At 29.4% G+C, this 22,457-nt stretch overlaps 2 protein-coding genes across 6 annotated transcripts in view; one reads left to right on the top strand and one right to left on the bottom strand.

Moving 5' to 3' along the window:
• TBC1D5 (TBC1 domain family member 5) overlaps positions 1-7,837 on the bottom strand; it is a gene marked incomplete in the record, with an annotated part of 16,891 nt that extends 9,054 nt beyond the window's left edge. The window contains 7 exon segments of one of the 2 annotated variants that reach the window (XR_010842891.1): positions 754-856; positions 1,064-1,114; positions 2,493-2,581; positions 3,601-3,771; positions 5,482-5,749; positions 7,292-7,385; positions 7,565-7,837. Coding sequence is in view for 1 of the 2 variants with exons in the window: in XM_067045470.1 (XP_066901571.1) it covers positions 754-856; positions 1,064-1,114; positions 2,493-2,581; positions 3,601-3,771; positions 5,482-5,749; positions 7,292-7,385; positions 7,565-7,610 (822 nt within the window). 2 annotated transcript variants of the gene reach the window in all.
• A 2,180-nt stretch (positions 7,838-10,017) lies between these two features.
• Positions 10,018-22,457, top strand: part of Zw10 (Zeste-white 10) — a 16,071-nt gene continuing 3,631 nt past the window's right edge. The window contains exons 1-9 of one of the 4 annotated variants that reach the window (XR_010842890.1): positions 10,018-10,148; positions 11,533-11,735; positions 11,809-12,634; positions 14,450-14,598; positions 15,037-15,167; positions 15,248-15,423; positions 17,138-17,344; positions 18,812-18,949; positions 21,405-21,591. Coding sequence is in view for 2 of the 4 variants with exons in the window: in XM_014416807.2 (XP_014272293.1) it covers positions 10,109-10,148; positions 11,533-11,735; positions 11,809-12,634; positions 14,450-14,598; positions 15,037-15,167; positions 15,248-15,423; positions 17,138-17,344; positions 18,812-18,949 (1,870 nt within the window). In the remaining 2 variants the exon portion in view is untranslated. Of the gene's footprint in view, positions 10,149-10,667; positions 10,884-11,532; positions 11,736-11,808; positions 12,635-14,449; positions 14,599-15,036; positions 15,168-15,247; positions 15,424-17,137; positions 17,345-18,811; positions 18,950-21,401; positions 21,592-22,457 lie in introns of those variants that run through there. The other 3 variants (XR_001342747.2, XM_014416807.2, XM_014416808.3) reach the window with 3 other exon arrangements.

The following is a 22,457-nucleotide window of genomic DNA, read 5'->3' as shown; positions in this document are numbered from 1 at the left end:
TCTGTATTATATTGTTATATAATATTATATTATATTAATCACTCATAAACTAGAATATTTTATATGGAATTGTAAATCCTGTATTCAATAGATCTTAATCACACCTAAAACATTGGTAACCCTTATTTTTTTTTTTTCTTGATATCAAATCCTAAAAGAAAGAGGGCAGTTTTTAATTTTAGCTAACCAAACTAAATTCTGGGATTTTCAAAAACTCTTTTGAGTATAACACAAAGAAAAATATCACACCCTTCTAATCTAAAAAAGATTACTAAAATATTAATCATTATTGACAGAAATTAAGATTTCAAACAATTTTACAATTATTGAAAACACCAATTTACTGCTATTACTCACTTTATCATTGTAGTGTAAAAATATTATTATGATCATTCTGCATTAAATTAAAGAACCAAAATTTTAAAACTAGGTTCCAATGTTTTAACATACTAAAGTAGAACAAACTAAAGTAGGATTACTTCAAAATAAAAACAAATCCAAATAAAAAGTATAATGAGTTTTCAAGCATCAACTAGAATTAATTGGTTCTAACAAACAAACAACAAATAGTAATGTAAAAATCTAAAAATCATTATTTTTATATTAAGAATTCTTTTGAATTGTTCTCTGAAGATAAAAATATTATTACAATCAAGAGTAAGATTAATCTTTATTTTTTAAGTAGTCTAAAGAAATGTATGATTTCTTTTGGAAAACTAAGTTACATGAATATAAATAGTTCAATTGAATTACTGTTGTTTTCATGTTGGCTGGAAAATATCCAGTTGAAGTAGGTGCCATATTTGGAATCAGATAAGAACCTTCAATAGCATTCATGATCCTCCTAAATAGAGTACTGCAAATCAACAACAAATAAAATATATTACAAACAATTTATACTTTAATTTATCAAAAGATTAAAAAAATTAAAATAAGCTATTATTTAGAAACAGTTGGAAGATCAAGGATTAGGTTTAATGCTAAAATAAAAATATCATGAAGGCTTTGGAATAAAGTAAGAATAAGGATATATATTATCATTCTAAATAATATAAATACTCACTACGAGTCGGCTTCAAGGTATTTAGGATCTAAAACCGTCACAATCTCAGAGCTGAAAATATATGAAAACAAACATTATTAACAATTAAAATAAATGATACAATACTATCTAATAAGCATAAATATTTTTATGTGATCAAACAAAATTCCATTCAAAATATATTATATTAAGACTGAGAGAGAACCATCCGGTAAAAACATGTCAAAAATTCATTTTGTATACATTAAGCGATATTTTGCATCTTTAGATAAATAGGATTGACGCTGACTGATTTTAAAGTATAAGAGTGATAGAAGGAAAATGTTATTGTATTCTAGTGTATCAAAACAATATGTATGAATGGCTTGAAGGTATAAAATAGCTTACATTGTGGTTTTAAATCGTGATTTGTTTACGATTTCAAAGATGGAATTCTCGGAGTAAGTGGGGGAACAACCTTTTTTGGATATTATGAGTTTTTGATAATATATGTCAACTGTAAAAGCTTGTAAAACTTAATATTTTATGCCTATGAGGCAACTTGGGTTTCTATAAACTCAAAGAGTACCTGATTCCTGTTTTTGAAAGTAAAAGTGCAGCGAATTATTAAAGTAAAATGTAGTGAATGGTGATGAACTGTCTACTATAAATGGTGAAGACCATCTTGAAAAATTGTTTGACTGGGCTTGAAATTGAATTAGAGTACTTTTGCAAGAGTATGTGAGCTTTTTTAATGAAACAAAAAATGGATAGTGACTATAGTCGTAATGAACTGTGAGATAAACTAGATCATTTTTTATTAGGATTGGTTTTCGGTGTGAAATGAGAAGAATGAAGAATGAAACCCAACCGACAAGAAATTGGAATTAAATGCCAGAGTAAGTATTAAATCCTTAAATTAAGCAATGTGTTCTTATCAAAATTTTGAATGATTTCCTAGGAATCAAAAAGCAACAAAGCTGAATATAGTTAAACATGAAAAAGTCTAAAAATATCATTTTTCATTAATTTAATTGATGTTGAAATTGCTAGATTAATATAATTAATTTTTTTTTTGTTTTTATTTTTCTATATAATAAAAAAAAATTGCAGTCAGATGCAATTTAATTGTTATTTGAAAAGTCCTTTTAATAGTAAAATTTGGATGCATTGAAGATCAATAAATCAATATTTTTTTAAAATCAATTAGTACTATTCAAAGTTGATCAAATAGAAAATATAAAGAAACAGAATATATCAATGTCATGTTATTATGAAATATTCTAATATAAAACAAAAATAACACCACTATATATAACTAAATATTTCAATGGAATTACTGAACATTTTAAAAAAATTTAAATTATTCATATAAATTTGTAATTATCAATGTAAAAGAAGATTAAAAAAATCTTGGTCGCATTTTCCAAGAACAAGTTTAAATAAAAAACATCATCAAAATGACTATTACCTTACTTGTGACTGCTCCTGAGTGTGAAGCAGTGCCTGCTGATCACAATGGACTACAAACACTACAGGAGCAAGAACTTCATGCATACCCTAACAAAAATGTTCACGTATGTCAGAAATGTCATTATCATTTACATACATAGATTTAATGACAAATAGTAATAAAAAATATTTAGTTCAGGATGTAATTCTCATTTTATTTCTTTTTAAATAGTGCATTATTGTTAGTACAAGGTATACTAAGAAAACTGTATTTAAAGCATTGTTAATAATAATATAAACAATTTATTGTTATATTATAATATAAATTTTAATGTTTCGGCTGAGCTAAAGTTCAACCATATTCTACAATATTCCTAGTCCTATAACCAGTTGCCAAACCTGGTAGCCGGTTGCTGCCCTGAATTCATCTGTTTTGAAAATTATTTTAGAACAACTCTGTTCAGTTCCCTCTTTTGGAGTTTTCTTCTAATGGTGTAATCGAGATCCAAAAAAGACAAAATTTTATTTTTGTCTTGTGCCTCTATCAATGAACGAATCAATGAAAATGAGGATTTTTTCATTTCATAACAATAAAAAATGTTAAAACTAAAAAAGCTATCAAGTGGAAATTATTCTATTTAAAGACCTAAAGAATTTTTAAAAGTTAAAACTACTTATTGTTCATAGTTTTCAAACTACAAACAAAATATTGAGTATTATTCATGGATTATTTCCTACCATATTTCACATTTAATAAAAATTGTTCACTTGGATATTGCTTGATTTAAAGGTACCAGAATGAAGTAAAAAATAAAAAATTTTATCACCTGGGAACACATTTATATTATAGTAACAGTAACTAACATGTTATACAACAGAAATAATTTGTATAACTTTTTAAATAAATAAAATCAGTCCAGCAACAGCCCACGAAGAGTCTAGATGAAGATAAGAATCTTTAGTTCATAATTTCACAAACATAAATAGCAAATATAACAAAATGAAACAACTAAAACAAATGTTTTTTTTAAAAAGAGAATGTTCCTGAGATTTTAGGAACAATTAAAACCAGTTTTACCTAGTACTTATGATATTTAAACATTTTTTTTAAATACAAATAAACTCACCTGACGATAACACATAGCTGGATACTCTCGAGCATAAGCAAATAATATGTTTATCATAATTTCTTGAACATGTTCCCCTCTGAAGAAATCTACCCCAGGAAATGTCCGTACTACATCTTGCTTTATAAGAGCCTGTAAATCCCGATCACAAAAAAACTGATGCCAGGTACTCTAAAGTAAAAATAAAATACAATTAATAAATGTATCATATACCTTATGAACTAATGATTATTTATATGAGTTGTATTATATGTATTGGCACCAAATCATAAGTTTTTTATTTATTCATTATATATTAAATAAAATATGAACCGCTACAACCCATGATAGGGTCAGAGCTGCAGTACTTGGTAAGGAAGTACAGTAACTAGATCAATGGTTATGCAAGGAGGTGATTTATTGTATATGTTACAGTTTATTTATTTACAGTTTCTCTCTTAAATCATTTTTATTAATATTGATTGAATTTTATATATTTGTGATGAAAGTCTAGAAACCGAAATAGGTTGCTAAGAAAATAAAAAAACTACACAGGAAGACTTTTTTTATTCTTCTAATCTAAATTTCTATAACAAAATTTAAGCTAGTAAAAACCTATAATTTAAGAATAAAGATTATTTAATGGGAAATAATAGGAAAATCCAAAAGCAATTAAATCAAAGAAATGGAATTTTTAAAAATTTATAATAATGTGAAAATCGACAATTATATCATGAGAGCAATAAGACATTAGAAATAAGATACTATAGAACAATTCTGAAACATCTGCTATGTCAACACATACCACTTTTCTTACCACTTAGGCTAAACGGAAAGTCTTCTTTCCAATAAAAGAACTGTTTCCTGAATCTTAAAGAATATAGATCAGATTTTAGTTTATTTTTGGTTTAGCTCATTAGTAAATCCTGTTAACTTTCAAATGAGGAGCTAGAATGTTTCAGGAAATATTTTGGGATATAAGATGAACAGGTTTCCATGGGAACCTGGGCAAAATGTTCCAAAATATTTTGTAAAAATTGGTATCAAGTATACTCTACTATATCTTCGCTAAAATGATTTTTTTAGTTATTGTGTAGGAACTTTTAATTATCTTTCAAAAGACCAATACACATTTTATATAAAATATACTTTTTCTAAACATTTACATCAATAAAAATTATTGATATTTTAAATTGATTTATAATCTTTCTTAGTTTAAAAAAAATATCATGTCTGCAGCAAATGAAATATTTTTTATAGTAAAGATTAGCTACACTTCCTAATCTTTTGTTTAGAATATAAATCATTTTTATGGGTCCTTGAAATGATCAAATTATGCCTCAAACAAATGTGACAGTTAAAAGTTTAAATAAATCTTAGAAACAAAACACCACTACAAATATGAAAAAAATGTTTATAAATATATATGAATTGGAATTGTTTTATTACCAAAATTAAAGTTATATAAAGTTAAGGATCATTACCATAGAAATTTTAAACAAATAAAATAGTAAATTAGAAAATGTTTAGAAATTTCTTACTTCAGAAGGTATCACTTAGATAAAATATAATATTTAGTTAAAATATTCCTAATTTTCAATATTTAATAAAAATGCTTAGTCATAGTTAAATTAAAAATCCTTTGAATAGTCTTTATTGTACTTCTCGAGAATGATAATTATTAATAAATAAAGAAAAAAAAATTGTTCATATAATAAATATGAAAATAATGCGCTAATGATTTTCTAAAAGATTTTTATTCTCCTATCAGTTTCTTAATAAGAATTTTCCATAAGCAACAGTTTGATGTTATTACTATCTGGATAGAATTATATCCAATAGTATGCAAAATGAAAAAGCATAGACAGAATCAGTTTCTATTACATTATCAAGACTACTCACTTGTTCATCCTGAGATAGTGGATTATCTGATTGTGGTTCAGCTGACCCTATAGGAGAAACTCTAAGTTTGGATTTCAGGGTCAAGTAGTGATTACGGTCCGATTCCACTTGACTAAGCCAGGTGTCGGGTAATCCAGGAGTAAGGGCTCCAAGGAGTAGCTTCCAGGCTATACTCCTAAATCTTGCAGCTCTCAAACCTCCTTCTAAAGCTTTTTTACGTAGATCACATAAATCAATTCCTTCCTTTAATAATGACCTCCATTCTTCCCTAAAAATAAATAAACCAAACTTAAGTATATGAATGATGAAAATTATAGAAGCGATGGTTCTGAAAAGTAGAAATCGCATTATTTTTGGTAAATTTTAGAGTGGAAAAGCAACTGTATTTTAGAAATATGTAGAACATTAATGAATAAATTTGATGAGAAAATATATCATACACAGATCCAAAAAAAAAAAACATTTGGTACAACCATAGAATAACAACTACTGGCCTGTAGTATGCCAAATATGGCATTAATAGTCAATATTGGTTCTGAACTATTATTGAATACTTACTGATGTTATGGACACAAAAATGCTGATTCTCAACTATTCTATTATATCCAAAAACCCACTTTCTGTATCCTTTACAATAGAAGTTAAGACCTCAATCCATAAATGTATGAATCATTTCAAGGAGTCAGGTATTAAATGATAACGATGTTTGACTATATTCTCATTGTCTATAAGTGATTACATATCCACCTGCGATGTTGGAGTTGCGATAGGAAACTCGTTTATTTTTTAATGATAAAGGAAATTGTCAAACATGTCACATACCAGTTGGTACAATGTGAAAGTAACTGGAGATAGAATAGAACAATATATTTAAAAGCTGTAAATTATAATTAATCGTACTTAAATTGAGGAGGGACAGATCATTCTTTAGGGAGCATAACGATCAAAAGAAAACTTTGATCAACATCAAGCTAGTGATAATAACATAATCTGCATAGTAAAGAAAAAATATGTTGTAATCAAATAAAATTTTCAACAAAACATGTCATTTATTTTGGATCCTTTAATGGATTAAAACTACAAATAGAATCCTTCTGGTAGATGGAACTACAAAAGTTATTTAATTTATTTTAAATACACATCAAATGATAATATTAAGGAAAAAGCAGGTTACATTATTCTAACAAGAACTAGAGCTGATAAACAGTTTTCCTCTGAGGAAGGGTGGCTTATCATAAAAAAAACATTGATAGCAGTTAGCAACTGTATTGATTTCTAAAAAACATTTTTTGGGTATTTCTTTTAAATATTCAGAAACAAATTGTCCTTGCAAAAAAGATCATCGGAAGGTATATAATTCAACTGACTTTCAATTAGAAGTACAACTTCCAATAATTTTAGAAAAAGCTAAATTTGCATAAAAAATAATTCAATATTTGACTTCCTTATTTGTATTATAATAAATACACAAATGTGAGTATATATTTAAAAAAATAATCATATCACAATTTATGAGTAAACATGCTAAATCGATGAATCTCCCCAACACAGTAAATATACGGTGCATTAATATACAATAAAAATCTGGATAATTTTGCTTTAAGAAGAAATAAAATTAGATTTTATCTAAATCAACAGGTCTCCGAAAACAATAATCATTGGAATTAAATTAATAAAGAAAACTAAATCCATCGAATGACAGTGTACGTATACTAATTATTGTATAAAGATAAAAATAACAAAATTAATCAACATTAGAAAATGTAAAAAAAAAAACTAAAAAGAAACAAGTGAAATATGTGAAACTTACTCATATTGTAAAGGTGGTTGTCTCCCTTTAGGGCTTCCCATTGTATCACCATTCAGGACCAGTGCTTCTTGAGCAATATCAACTGGCCAATCATCTACATAAAATAAATTATCTTACACAAAACAAAACAAAAAATCAGCATATTCTAAATCATTGTTACTTTATCCACCTATTGTTTACAAAATATTCATTAGAAACAATCAAAACGGGCCTAATACAATGAAAAATAACACAACTTTCACAACGTAGAAAATAATTAAAATTTTAAAATACCCAGTGGCATATTATAGTTCAATGACCAATCATATTCGTGATACATATTGAATACTCCATTCTATTTATTTTATTTGTATTTTAACTTAAATAGTTGTATTTTGTAATAAACCACTACAAAATAACCAAGAGTGGACACTTCCTCAAAACAAGTTCAATTCCCCAACCGAATTACACAGAACCTAATTCAACTGATGTCAAAAACGAGACCTCTGTGGGAGACACAGCAGTCCTCCCTACGTTGCGTGTTAAAACGGAGTGCTATCTCCAACAATATTTACCTATTGACTATCTTTTCGCTATCTACGTGTTAATAATAACTGAGATTACGTAAGGGAGAAATGCTCCCAACAATTGTGGCATGGAATAATTAGAGCGGGTAGATGAAGGTAACGATGTGCATTCATAAATATTAAATGTTCAGTGAAGAAAGAGTTTTACTTTGTGAACTTATAATTAACAAAGGCTAAAAAAGAAATATATTTCACCGTAATCCAGGAAAATCTTTAATTTCTGGTAAAGAGGATCAAAATAATTAATGAGTCGAAGGTATGATGACATTTCTTATCGACTTATGTCAACTACATAAAGATCAAACAAATAAATAAAATCCTCACTACACGTGTTTAAATAATTTAATCTTCATATCGGCTAATAAAAGAATATTATTGTACAATTACTTATTGGATCATTCACAATTTATAGTAATACAGATATTAGAACATGGCTTAGGTGCCTTCATACGATCGAACCAGACCAGATTAGTCGGTTGGTGAGTAAAAGTAAGAGAGGAACTAGTTTCCATAGCAATCAGTTCTGCCGATGCGGTTATTTATATAAAATTTTCGGTATTTTTCAGCTTAGCGGGTAATTAGCTGAAGTTGGAGTGTTTGGGTAAAATTGAGAACATCTAGAGCGCTAGAGCAACACTGCACTAGTCTTTCAATAATGTTTTGTAGATATTTTTTCTATTACTAACAAGTCATTATTTTCCCTTATATTTTGAATTTCATAAAATATGCATTTTTTGGCCTAGAACAGATTTATTTTTGAGGCCTGGGATAAATGCAATTTTTGGGCCTCGGATTTATTTTTCGAGCCCGCGATGGATTCATTTTTAGGCTTTACGGCTGATTATTTGAACATAAAAGAACGCCGAGGTAGTTATTTTTAAGGCTTGTGAAAGATACAATTTTGGAGGATTGGATGACTTTGTTTTAAGAGCACGAGGCGGATTTTTTGGGGGGGCTGTGGGGAGGATTCGTTCTTGGGGCCAGGGGTGAATTCATTTTTGGGCTAGAGAGACAGTAAAATCATGCAGTTAGTTATAAAGATTCTCCGATAGCGGGTATTTATCGGATAAAACGGGTATTTTCAGGCCTGTGAGCGGCTACTTTTTGGTCAGGACAATCGGCAACACTGGAATTTTGATATGCAGTTCTTCATACCACCCACGAGTTCTAATTGTGGACAAACAAATAAGGCCCGGATCATTTGAAATCTGTAGCGTGGTTCCCCTATGGAATGAGTTCCAGAAAATAAATTGACAATGGGGGGAATAAATGAATGGGGCCCTTACGACAATACTTCCAACTCAGTTTTAGTTTCTTTTTTTTTATCCTTAGAGCGACCGCTACGATCACATTTCCCTAAGGTTGGCCCTGGTTAGATTGAAAAGCAATTCTGTAACAGCTAACAAAAGAAAGATACTGATATAAGTAATCTACCAAGGACCTACAAGAAGGAAGACATATAAATGTAAAATTTGTGTTTTGGGTTTATAAAATAACATATGTTACATCGACAACACCCCTGAACGGCCTAAGGGGAAAGCAATGGTATAGTTGTATTTTCGAACTCACCATATTCTTGGGAGACAGTTTAGTATGTCTCCAAACCACTTTAAGTCTCTCCTAAGTGATGATATATTTTAGGGTCGAGAAAGACTAGGAGGTGTTTATCTAGCAACGGTTTCCACTGACAAAGTCCACTAATTAATTTCCTGTCAAGAAAAAAATTATCGTGCCTACTAGAATTTGAACCAGATTCCCTAATCAAGACTTTTCAGCCCTCTACACTCTAGACCTTACCGCTAAACATGCATATCCATATAAAAAGATGTCTCCCTTCTTAAGATAGAAGGACCTATTTTTATTGACCTAATTCAGGTTCCTGTAAGATCAAATTCCACAATTTAAGCCATACATAGCATGTATACGTGTATTTTAATTTATACAGTATGAACTTCTAAATATCCCTAATGGAATAGTAATTTAATTAAATATTAAAGAACTAAAAGACATTTTTATAACTATTAATGCTGAACGATTTAACATAAATATTTCAAAAACATTACGAAGACTGAGGGTCCTTAATATAGATTTTTGGAGTATCCTACTTTTCGTAACTATCTCGTTGCATATACCATTCTAGAATGTGTCTTTAGTGAATGTTAAAATCCAAATTTCGAGGTTTAAACAATGCTTATACGGCTTGTCTATTAAATATTATAATTGGTAGAAGTTTTTAAATTTTGACTTAGAAATGGATTTAAGTTTTGTATCAGAAATAATTTCTGCTGCTAGTGAGTTCTTCAATTTCATATTGTGAATGCTATTTCTAGTGGTATATAAAACCAATCTGCATTTTGAAATTTTTGAGTTACACCAACATAATATCTGGTCAATAACATCATTGGCAAATCACATTAGTATTAGACTGTAATATTTCAATAAATAATAGTCTGATATCTTGTTTAGTAACTTTTATTTAGAGTTTTTTTGGTCTAAATATGGATCATACCAATTTGTCAGAGATTTAAAGTTTATTCTTTTACTTATAATGTTGGTCAGACAAAAAAATTAAAAAAGCAAATTGGCATGTTTTCTATTGTTTATGAAGATGTTGGCATAGTGGTGAAACTGATTAACTTAAATTGAAAATAATAGCTCTTAATCACTGTTACTATTTACCCTGCTATATATACCAGCTGACTTCTATATTTGAGGCATTCGGGTGTAAAACATGGTATTACCAAATGAAATGTTAGAATGTTTTTATTTTCAACCAGTATGAACTACTGGTATTTAGTTCACCATTATTGGAAAAAAAAAAGTTCTAGATTCTTTGAAAAATGTAGGAATAAACCTTAGATAATTTGATGAAGCCAAGTGTTTCAATCTATTGTTATTCAGGCGAGACCAACTATCATAAAATATTGATCTTTAGTCTTTCTCGACCCTAAAATATATCTTCTATCATCACTTAGGAGAGACTTGAAGTGGTATGGAGACATACTAAACTGTCTCCCAAGAATATAGTGAGTTCGAAAATACAACTTTACCGTTGCTTTCCTCTTAGGGATGGTTCAGAGGTGTTGTCGATGTAACATACTTTATTTTATAAACCCAAAACACATATTTTACATTTATGTCTTCCTTCCTGTAGGTCCTTGGTAGATTTCTTATATCAGTATTTTTCTTTTGTTAGCTATTACAGAATTGCTTTTCAATCTAACCAGGGCCAACCTTAGGCAAGTGTGATCGTTGTGGATTTCATTTAATTTCTTTAAACTTTAGACTTGTTCTTATGTTTATTATAATGGCTTTACATAAAAAAAAAATCTATATAACTTTATTCATCCATTACTTTTGCTGCCTTTTCTTCCTTATTAATTTAATTGACTTTATTACTGAGCATGAAAAATGATAATAAGAAAAGTCAGTTAAAATATCACAGTGCAGTTTACTTCCAAGATACAAATTTATTCATATCTTGTATAAACAACCTTATTTTTTAAATTAATTTATAAATTTTGGGGCAAATACTATTGCCAGAATACTACCATCCAGCCTTTTTTTTAAAAAAAAAAATATGTGAACTTGTTTAACTATTTTATGAACTTGTTTATGATTAAAAATAAATAGTTTGACAAACATCGAAGTAATTAATTTTTTTAATTTGTACAGGTGAAACAGAGTTAAAGCATCTTCAAGATTCTATTCAAAATGTTTCTGAGCAGGCTAGTCTACTTAAAATGAACATAAAAGATCAAATGGATGATGATTATCACAAATTGTTGCCAATCATCAAAGAAAACAGTGATGTTATCCATCAAGTTGATGACTTAGTGGAGGATATCAAGGGATTACATTTGCGTTTAGATACACAGGTTTTTTATACATATTCTCTCTTGGATCATATATAATTATTTTAATGATTCTTGCATACCGAATTCTTTATAGACTAAACGTGATGTCGAAGACTTGGCAGAGGAACTGAAGAGTTCAAAAGAATTACTTGTTGAAGCTTCAACTATTGTTGATGTTGTCGGTAAACTTGTTCATATTGATAAAGACCTTAAAGGGGCCAAAGATAAAGCAAAAACTAACAACTATTATGGTGCTGCTAAACATATTGACTCAGCTTGCAAATACCTTAATGAGGAATGTAAAGACCTCGACTTCTTAGACATGTATAAAAGTCTTACACAAACTATGGCTTATTATCGAGATGAATATAGCAGGGACTCACTAGCTGAATGGAGGAAAACTATTAAATGGACTCATATCGATGGAGATATGGAAAATGAAAAGTTATATACGTCTCTTACCATATCTCAAGAAAGGGCTCATCTTGAAAATTTGATCAAGACTTTGGAACTTTTTGATGTCTCCGATAAGGAAGTTGCCACTTTCAGTGATAACTTTTTAAAATCATTTCTTTTACCAACTATCCGAACTGAAAGTTCTATATCAATAAAAAAAAAGAATGGATCAGCTGTTCAAGAAATAGTTATTTCAAGCTCTTCTAAACCCAAAAAACCCGCTTATACTGTTGTTTTGGAAAATCTAACTTCAACATTTGAGTTCATTAATGAATGTTTAGGAGTTAATATGCATGAAAAATCATTTATTTCATATATTGGCGAATATATAGCTGACGATTTTTTGAATACTTTGGTCGATGAATGCCTGACAGATGCTATACCCTCCAAAAGAGAGCATTCAAAGAATTGTACTCCTGTTATTGAATCCATTCAAGCCTTTCAGACCCTCCTAAATACCATAGGTAAGTGGAGTCTAGGGAAATAGATTATTATTGCTTATTTAGTAATAAAAATCTTCCATTGACAAACATTCCTTTATTATTTTCTTTTTATTACATAGTTCCCCTAATCTTTCGGGCTTGTTTTAATACTGATAAACCACCAAATTTTTTTAATAAAGAAATGAGAGTTTTATTAAGAACAATAATATTACAATTCAATTGTTGTTATAACTGCCTCAGGTCCATCTATATCGAACATATGATATTGTGATTTTACAACAGGGCTATTCTCCCATCCTCAGGATATTTTCTAAAATCGTAACAACCTAGCTTAATAACTGTTATGCATCCTTATTATTTACTAATTTATGAGATATGTATAAAATTAATCATTTAACAATCTAAATATCTTTAATTACATTTTTTTATCCCTTCCCCTTTCTACCGGCTCAACAGGTGCATGAAGCTGCCCTCGGCCTGCTTATCAGCTGCCAACTATTTTTCTCTACCTCTCGCATGAGTAAGAGACATCTGCCCTTTGGCCTACTGCGTGGACACACACCATTTGTAACATTTTTGTACGACCTATTGGCCAGTCTATTTTCTCTCATCCTCATAACATTTCCAAACCATTTTAATCTTTGTATTTTAATGTAAGAAGAAGAGATGATAGTTTCTCTTGTAGAGCCGAAACAGTTTGCTGTTTTTCCTTCATCTCTAGTTTCTCTTGTAGAGCCGAAACAGTTTGCTGTTTTTCCTTCATCTCTAAAGTCCATTCTCACCTATGGGTTTTATGATTATCCTCAAAATTACTATTTCAAGCCTTTTTAGCATGTTGATGCTTTTCTTGTTCAGGGTCGACGTTTCTCCACTGAAGGTGACTACTGAGGTCTCTTGAGGTTTTTTTGTAACATAACCTTTGTTGTATGGCTTAAGTTTACTTTTAATTAGGCTTAAGATTGAGAAATAGGCTCTATTTTCTGAAGAAATTCTCTTTCTTACCTCCTCTTCCTCGTTCAGAGTATCATTAATAATAGAACATTAAGCTAGGTTGTAAAGTTTTTATAGAATATCTTGAGGATGGGAGAATAATACGAAACATCAGGTGAAACTACGTAATTGAAAGAAAGGAATAAAGGAGTGTTCATTGATGGTAGTTTTTTATTGCTGTATAAGAAATTTAACCATATGTCTGCCTATAGAAGCAGAGGTTAAATTAGGCAAATTAAATTGTCTAGGTTTAGTGTGCTTTAAATATTGCTATCAAAAGTTAGTTGTAGTGGTTTATGAAGTTGTGGAAAATGAAACCTTATAACAATTATAGTGGTAATTAAATGAAGTCTGAGGATAAATAACCTATTGATAATATTAACACAATAGATGCTTTGATAATAAAATAAATTATATATATTCTTTATTAACAAAACATAAATTGTACATCTTAAGATACTCTTCTTGAATCCAGCATTAGTTATACTTTGTGAAATGCTTAAGGATCTTTAAAGCACTTTTTTACACATCGTCAGTCTCAAAGAGTTGCTTATCCATTTGTTATGATTTTCTTTTTTTATTTTCTCTCTCAACTTAAAGAACTATTGAAAAGTTGCCCTATGTAGGTCTAGAAATAAAATGCATAATCACTATCCAGATTGATTTTTTTTTTTCATACTGCCTTTTACAGCAAAAAAAAAAAAGTACATCAAATACAATTTTATTAACAAATATATAATTGAACAGTAGTGTTCTTATTTTTAAGCATTTTGCTATTTTATGATGTAAAATAATTTGTTTATTCACATATTGGTCAACTAAATCATTAAGTGTCCTTTATTTCAGGTTTTGTACCTCCTTCAAATAAATTATTGGATAACTATTTTGGAAACGTTGATATGTTATTTCTTAATAAAACAATTGAAAAGTATTTTGAAACTGCTAGGCAACTTATGAAAGCTGATCTGCATGAATTGATCGAAGTTGGAATGGAAGTGAGTAAAACTTTCTACCATCTTAATGTTGTATATTTTCATTTTTTAGTTAATTATAGAGAGATTAGTGAGGTTTTTACTCATACTCTTTTATTCACAAGATAATCTTAGTTCACTCTGGGTTGGAATTATTTCTTTTGTTAAACAAATACAGAGACTTTAATAACATTTATAATCAGTTATGTTTCATTAATTCTTTTCTAATTCGCTTCTTCTAGTCAGCTTTATACCATTTTATGGTAATTCTGTTTATTTATCTTCACATTTCCTCTATTCTTTAAACTGCATTTTTTTTTTTTTTTTAGTTTTACTTTTTCAAAACAACCCTTCTTGAATAAAATTAGAAATATAAAACATTTTTTACTGTATATGTCAATCATAATAATAAATATCTATTAAATTATATTTTCATTAATCATGTTTTCTGTTGTATTTAAGCCATTACCGCAAATCGATAATACTATCAAAAGCGAGCAATCTACAAATAAAAGTGTGACTGTTGAAAATGTAACTTTCAATTTGAACGATTTGAGCCCAAATTTCTTTCAGTTTCCTAAATGTTCTGTAAGGTATATATTTAATATTATTTAATTATATTGTGGTTTTTGTTTGTTTTATTTACTTTGCTTTTTTTTTTTTTTTTGTTTAGTCAATCAGTAGAAAGCCTCATCGACCATATTGGTGTTATATTATTAGATGCAACAGATTCTGATGGCCCTACATGCCTTAAGTTGTTTCAACTTGCTCGAAGTATTGTTGAACTGTACAGCGATATCGTTCCTATGTATCATAGCGATGTTCTGGTTGAGATACCTCAGTATGCTGGTACGTATTGCATTAATTTATTTTTCTACGAATTAGATTCAACGGCTTTAAATGCAGATACAAGCATTACTAGTTGTTTTATTTAATTTTTGAGGGTAGTACAAATCCTAATTATTCAAAAATACCCCTATGAGGTGTATAGATTGATATGAAGAGAAAATGGTTGGGCGTGTGGTCAGCAAAGATACTCAAACAAACAAAAGTTATGTATTTGTGCTGATGTTTCAATCTGAATTTCAAGTCTTCATTAAGACTGAGAAAACACAACAAGATAACACCCTTAATTCAGAGATACACAAAAAGAATAAAAAAATAGTAACAAATAAAGTTGGAAAGATACTTGATAATAAATTAAGTAGATAGTAGTTGATACTAATATAATATATTTTATCTTAGTATCAACTACTATCTATTTAATTTATTTTAATGTATATTTTCAAGTTTCTTTGTTATTATTTTATTTTTATGTTCCTCTGAATTAAAGATGTAAATTTCGTTTTGTTTAATTGTGTATCTTTGCTGACCGCACCTCCTACCATCTTCTCAAAATAATACCCTAAAGTTATAAAGGGTATATTTAATATAAGAGATATAATGAGAAAATAATGAGTTTTGTGTGTGTAATCGTTTTTCACAACTCTAGAAACCCTTAAATACAAATTTTAATAATAAAAATAAAAAAATAAAAAATTTCTATATAAATTTTCAAGTGACTTTATTTTGTTTATTTGAAAAATTGAACATCTCTTATTGTTTATAGTAGGAGAGAGAAAGAAATACTTCATTCATTCATGCTGCCCAAATACATCGGGTTGTTACATTATGAAGCTCCTAATTGTGCTGGGAATCGTTCCACGGGCTCCGAACCAGAGGCCTCTCACGTTGAAGTCTCGTTCTCCGAAGCCCTCACGGAACTTCTCCTTGAGGAAAGGGATACATTTATCGTAGATTTCCTTCTTTTCCCTATCTACCTTATTTGCCTGGTCAAGGTCATTGTTTTCATATCTCACGGTGGGATCCAGAATGATTGCCGATTTCCCCTTAGGGAAAGCAACAATATCCGCATATCTCGTGGATCCATCCGTATCTACACAGTAGACCTCGTCAAAGCAGGCAAAATCTCTTTCTTGTAGGTGCTTCATTAACTCGTATTTCACTCTATGATGTCGGTGTGTTATGAGGAGGGAGTTGTTGGGGCATTTCCCCAGCACATGTGCTGGTGTTTCCGGCTCTCTGTTGCATTTGCGACAGAGGGACCAATTGATGAATTTATGAACATGAAAGAATTAGGTAATTATTGTTTTTCCATGGTGATTATTTCAATAATCAGATAATTTCATTTACTTTTATGAAATATATAGTAAGATTATTATCATCCTAAATATTAAAGAAGTAGCTGTTTTGAAATTTACTAGGCTTAATTTCATCTTAAGGTGGTTAGTGAAAGTGGTTTGATGCACACACCAGATTTTTGAACTCTATTTAGTCAATAGTAATTTTAATAAATGATTTCCCATCATGCCTACATTTTCAATGTATTAATTCTTTTCTTTTATATGTTTGTTTGGTTTTTTATTTGACTTTTAAACAGAATTCACCATTTTTTGGATACATTTTATACAATTTTCATTCATGTTATATGTGTTAATATATTTTTAAAATCTAATTTTGAATATCGCACTATTACTTATAATCTAAAATCTTGCCTTAACAGCAATTGTTTACAACAACATGATGTACCTGGCTCATCGAACAATGACTATGGAGTATGACAAAAAGCCATATGTATCTGCTGACAGTGTTCAAGTAATGCCTTGCTTTGCCGACTTGGTCATTCCATTACGAAAGGAAGCCATTAATGTTTTATCTCAGCAAATTAATATGCAAGAAAAAGGCCTATCAGAAATGGTAAAAGAGTGTGGTAAGTCATTATTTTGGTTTTTATTAGTTTTTTAGTAATGTATTTTAGTTGAGGATTCAGTGCTGTGTGCTATTCATCTGTCAGTTCGGGTGAAAATTCTATAAATTTGTTTCACAGAATTTATTATTGAAATTTAATGATATACTGTTAATTTGTTGGATATAATGCCATTGGGTTGTCAGTGATTGGTCTAAACATTGTTATGTAATCAAATGAGGGAAATATTAGTGGGTTAGATTAATAGTATGAGCAGGTTCAGATTAATTCTTGTTGAGGTTATTGTAGCCGAGTGTGTTGAGATATCGCTGTAGCAACCTCAGTGTGTTGAGATATCGCTGTAGCAACCTCAGTGTGTTGAGATATCGCTGTAGGAACCTCAGTGTGGTGAGATATCACTGTAGCAACCTCAGTGTGTTGAGATATCGCTGTAGCAACCTCAGTGTGGTGAGATTTCACTGTAGCAACCTCAATGTGTTGAGATATCGCTGTAGCAACCTCAGTGTGTTGAGATATCGCTGTAGCAACCTCAATTCTGCAGTATTTGTTTAATTCCGGCTTGGGCAAGTTAAATTTTATTTTGTGGTGGTCAATAAATCTAGCCTTACCACTGTGGTTTGAATAGGATGGTAACCTATTGACCAGGTAAGGGGTAAACAAAAAATATTTTTGATAATATATTGGATCAAACAAATTTGTTATTATAAAATTCTTTCTTTGTAGGACAAATTAGTTAATATATGTTGAAAAAAATGAATTTATTCTGATAGAAATTATTTTGACTAATTTATATTGTTAGACATAGGGAAGTGGTGTCCCTATCACACGGTCATTGTACCAGTCAGCCGCTGGTCCTCCGAGTTGATGGAGCAGTATTCAAATGCACATACATTAGTCAAACTTAGCACTCTATACATAAGGTCAAATGCATAATAGGATGTGCCACTGCAGCCAATAATCAACAATTTATTTTTTATTTTCTTAGACATAAACTGGGGGAGAGGGAGTCTATTTAATTTATGGAAATATAGATTTTTAACATTTTGATTGTGCTGCAACCAAGCACTTTTTTTTTAGCCCCTTATTGATGGAGCTTCCTTAATTAGCTCCCAACAATACGACAGGTTTTCACATGGAAGTTTGGGGGTGTAGTGGAACTGGAAGTAGTGGGGTGCTCGATATCAGGAAGGAAGAGTTGAATAAAGGTACTAACACTTAGGACTGAAGTGAATATTATACATAAACATTTGAAACTTCACTGAGCAACCTGTCACCCATTGGCTGATCACCAATGACTGACCCATCATGGGAGGAGAGTGGGGGATAATGACAGAACAAAGACAAAATGTACTATTTTTTTTACTAGTTTTAAATGTAGAGAAAAGTTAATTTTCTGTTAATTTTGTTTCTTTTGAAAGATGACAACAGATATAGATTGTTTCATATCATTATCTTCTTTTTTTTTTCTAGGATTGTCTTCTCTTAGTGAATATGAAGAACTGCCCGAGAGTGCAGAAAAAGGCATCAAAAAGTGTCTTCGACATTTGTTCCTTCTCAAGACGGTTTGGGAAAAAGTTTTAGTTGCAAATATATATTCAGAAATAATGGGTACTTTTATTTTCTATTTAAATTAATCTTTTTCAAGAATTTTCTATTTAATTATCTTATTCATGAGTGCCTTTGATTTCTGTGATCAACTTATACAATTTTTTTTTTCTATAAAAATCCAGAAAATGTGAAGTAAAACCCACAAAAATATGTGTAACTCCAATTGTAGTTGGGCATTTTTCATTAAGAACAATGGCAGTTAGCTTACACTGACTCTGACACTGCTAAATAGCGCTACTTCTGTTTCTTGTTTAATTTTACTCCTAGGTACTAGGATTAGCTCTACTCACATGTTAAGGTTTTTTAAACTAATTTACTGGAAATTTCTTTGAATTTTAAATCAAGTAATTTAAAACTATACAAAAATAAATTTATAGACACAATATTTACTTATATTGCAAAATATTTGCACATTAAAACAATATTTACTCACATACACATATATTTTTTATTTAGTGTCCCAACTATATCAGGAAAGAAAAGACTAATACATACACATAATATATAATATTTATGAGATAAAAACTAAGATCTACCTACAAAACCCTCTGTTGGTACAAGTGTTCGGGTATGATATCTTCTCCTGACAAACTGACATATCGATTTCTCACTGTATTTAAATTTCTCTTTTCATTTTATTTTATTTTTAATATAGTATAATCCTCCACACCCTTAATATATTATAATCTTTACTTTCTAACCTGTTGATCAAGTCAACTTTCACTATATGAAAAGTCTATCTGCAGACAAATTTATTCTGTTGGACATAATAAAACTGAAACTAATCATTCTCTATTAGTCACTTTTAACATCATTTGAAGTATCTATGAAAAGAGAATTCTTAAGTATTGAATATAAATAGGTATAAAATGTATTAGATTATTGTGAACTGTTCAGGAATGTGATTGTTTACTAACGATTTTGTCGTTAACTTTGTATTTATTAATTTTTGTTTTTTGTCATTTTATATTTTATTGGATGATGACAAACAAGAGGCCGAGTCTGATGTTTCAAATGGAATTAGTTATGCCCTTTACTATCACTATTCCTATTACTTTTGAAGCAATTGATCTATAACTTGGAGCCAATAATTTAATTCTGACTTTAAAATATGAATATGATGAAAAACATACATTTTTCATTTAATTATATTATTTCAAATTCTCGAGACAAGGTAATTATTTATTAAATGAATCAAAAATTTGTATCCATTTTTGTCTCAACACTTTGTTTTTCACCAGTCCAATGTTTCGACCATTCTAGCCATCTTCAATATAATTTCTTCCTCACATTAATTTAAAGTTTCTTTTGCAGGCTATTCTGCCCAGATCATTTTCTTTATTATAAGTTAAAAGCCTATTCAAACATTCAATTATTAGAGAGTTCTATTTATTATTAATAAGCTTACTAAGCTTAAGTCTAGTTACCTTTTTTTTTTTTTTTTTTAATTTAAAATCATTAACATTTAATTTTCCTCTATAAGATTATCTACAATTAATACACCACCATATAACAAACTAGAAAAAGAAAATGGTTTGTTATATGGTGGTGTATTAATTGTAGATAATCTTATAGAGGAAATCTTAAATGTTAATGATTTTAAATTAAAAAAAAAAAAAAAAAAGGTAACTAGACTTAAGCTTAGTAAGCTTATTAATAATAAATAGGACTCTCTAATAATTGACTGTTTGAATAGGCTTTTAACTTATAATAAAGAAAATGATCTGGGCAGAATAGCCTGCAAAAGAAACTTTAAATTAATGTGAGGAAGAAATTATATTGAAGATAGCTAGAATGGTCGAAACATTGGACTAGTGAAAAAGTGTTGAGACAAAAATGGATACAAATTTTTGATTTATTTAATAAATACATTTTTCATTTTAAGTAACAAAGGGATCAGTAACCTTTAGTATAAATTTCAGGCAATTATTGTAACTTATTGAAATAGAATAAAAAAAGTCATGAAAAGCCAAAAGGAAACTAGGTTTAATAGATGTTTTATTTAAAATTTTGGTACTTAATAATAATACTAAAAATATTTTATTTTCTCAACCATCAAAGGTAAGAGAAGGTGGTATTCAATAAAATAACTTTTTTCAATTTAATTTACAGTCCATGACCTGATCCCTGAGGGCCTCTCACCTTATGCAAACTGTATTAAAAATATTTTTTTTTAATGTCCATGGAGGACGTTCAGAATTAAGGAAACTTTTTGACTAATTTGTACAAATAAAAAAAATCCTGTTGATGCTACATTACAAGACTATGATTAATTTGCTTGCTAATTGCCCTTTATAGATGATTGAAGAACAAATTCTAGTTAGGCTAAAAAGTAAGACTAGGAGTATGCCCATTATATATAGTAACATATATCAATTAAAAATTTTTGTTTAAAATACGAATTATTATTTTAAATAATTAACACTTAACTGTTTAATTTATCTATTACTAGCAGTGCCCTGCAGATTCACCTGTAATATATTTGGAAGAAAATCTGATTTACTGAATAAAATCTAAAAAAACAAAAGACTCTACTAACTAAAAAAACAAGGACTTGATAAAATGCTTCTTTAAAGTTTCCGTCTGAAAACATCCTTAAGAAGAACAATTACTGCATACCTATGGAAGCTCTTCCTTAAAAGGTTATTGCTCTTTTCTTATGGGTCATAGTGTTTGTTTTTTTAAATAGTGATAAATGAGAAATTGATATAAAAAACTGCTTTATTTCTTTACTATATTTTGTGTTATGTAGAATGATGAAAACAGGCCGAGTCTGATGTATTGTAAAAGAATAGTTGAGCCTTCCTCTTGGTTCCTTTTCTTTTTCATACAAATGATCATAAGCTCGAAGCGATTAATGTTTATCTGACTACTGAAGTCACAAATATTGATAAAAATGAGACCTGTAGATGGTACCCTGTGACAGGATAGATCTACGATTATTTTACTTTACCATCTCTCCTTAAGGGGTCTAAAGCGGATCCATTTAGTAACCAAACTTGTCAATATTTCTGTGGGTAAGATTGTTGGTTGATATTTCATGTTGAGTTATATCAAACTACTTTGTTACTACCTCAAAACCGTATGTTGACGAATAAGTTTAATCTATAGTTGAAGGACAAATCTTAGTTACACTGCAAAATTAAGACAAAGAGTGTTCCCATTCTTCAAACTTATTGCAATCAAATAATTTTATTACAAATTTAATTTATTATTTTTTATATTTAATCTCATGTGTTATTATTATTATAAATTTTTCATTTTTTGTTTTTGTTGTTGAAACATAGAAATAAAATATGCAACCATATTACTCTTTGTTTTTTTTCGGCCAAGACTCCCATTAGAGTCCTAAACTGCCTAACTATGGTTGGGAGTCAAAGTTTTTCATTTTGTGGGACCGCCACTCAATGATAAAAATCAATGCCCCTGGATAGATTCGAACTGGCACCCCCAATAGACATCACATTGGTAAGACTATGTCTTAACCACTGAGCTACGGGCGGTCCTA

Source organism: Halyomorpha halys, unplaced genomic scaffold (genome assembly GCF_000696795.3).
Source record: "Halyomorpha halys isolate HHAL.00 unplaced genomic scaffold, Hhal_1.1 Scaffold134.1, whole genome shotgun sequence".
Classification (NCBI taxonomy): Eukaryota; Metazoa; Arthropoda; class Insecta; order Hemiptera; family Pentatomidae; genus Halyomorpha; species Halyomorpha halys.
The sequence above is the reverse complement of the archived record's forward strand: the minus strand, read 5'-3'. Positions and strand labels throughout refer to the sequence as shown.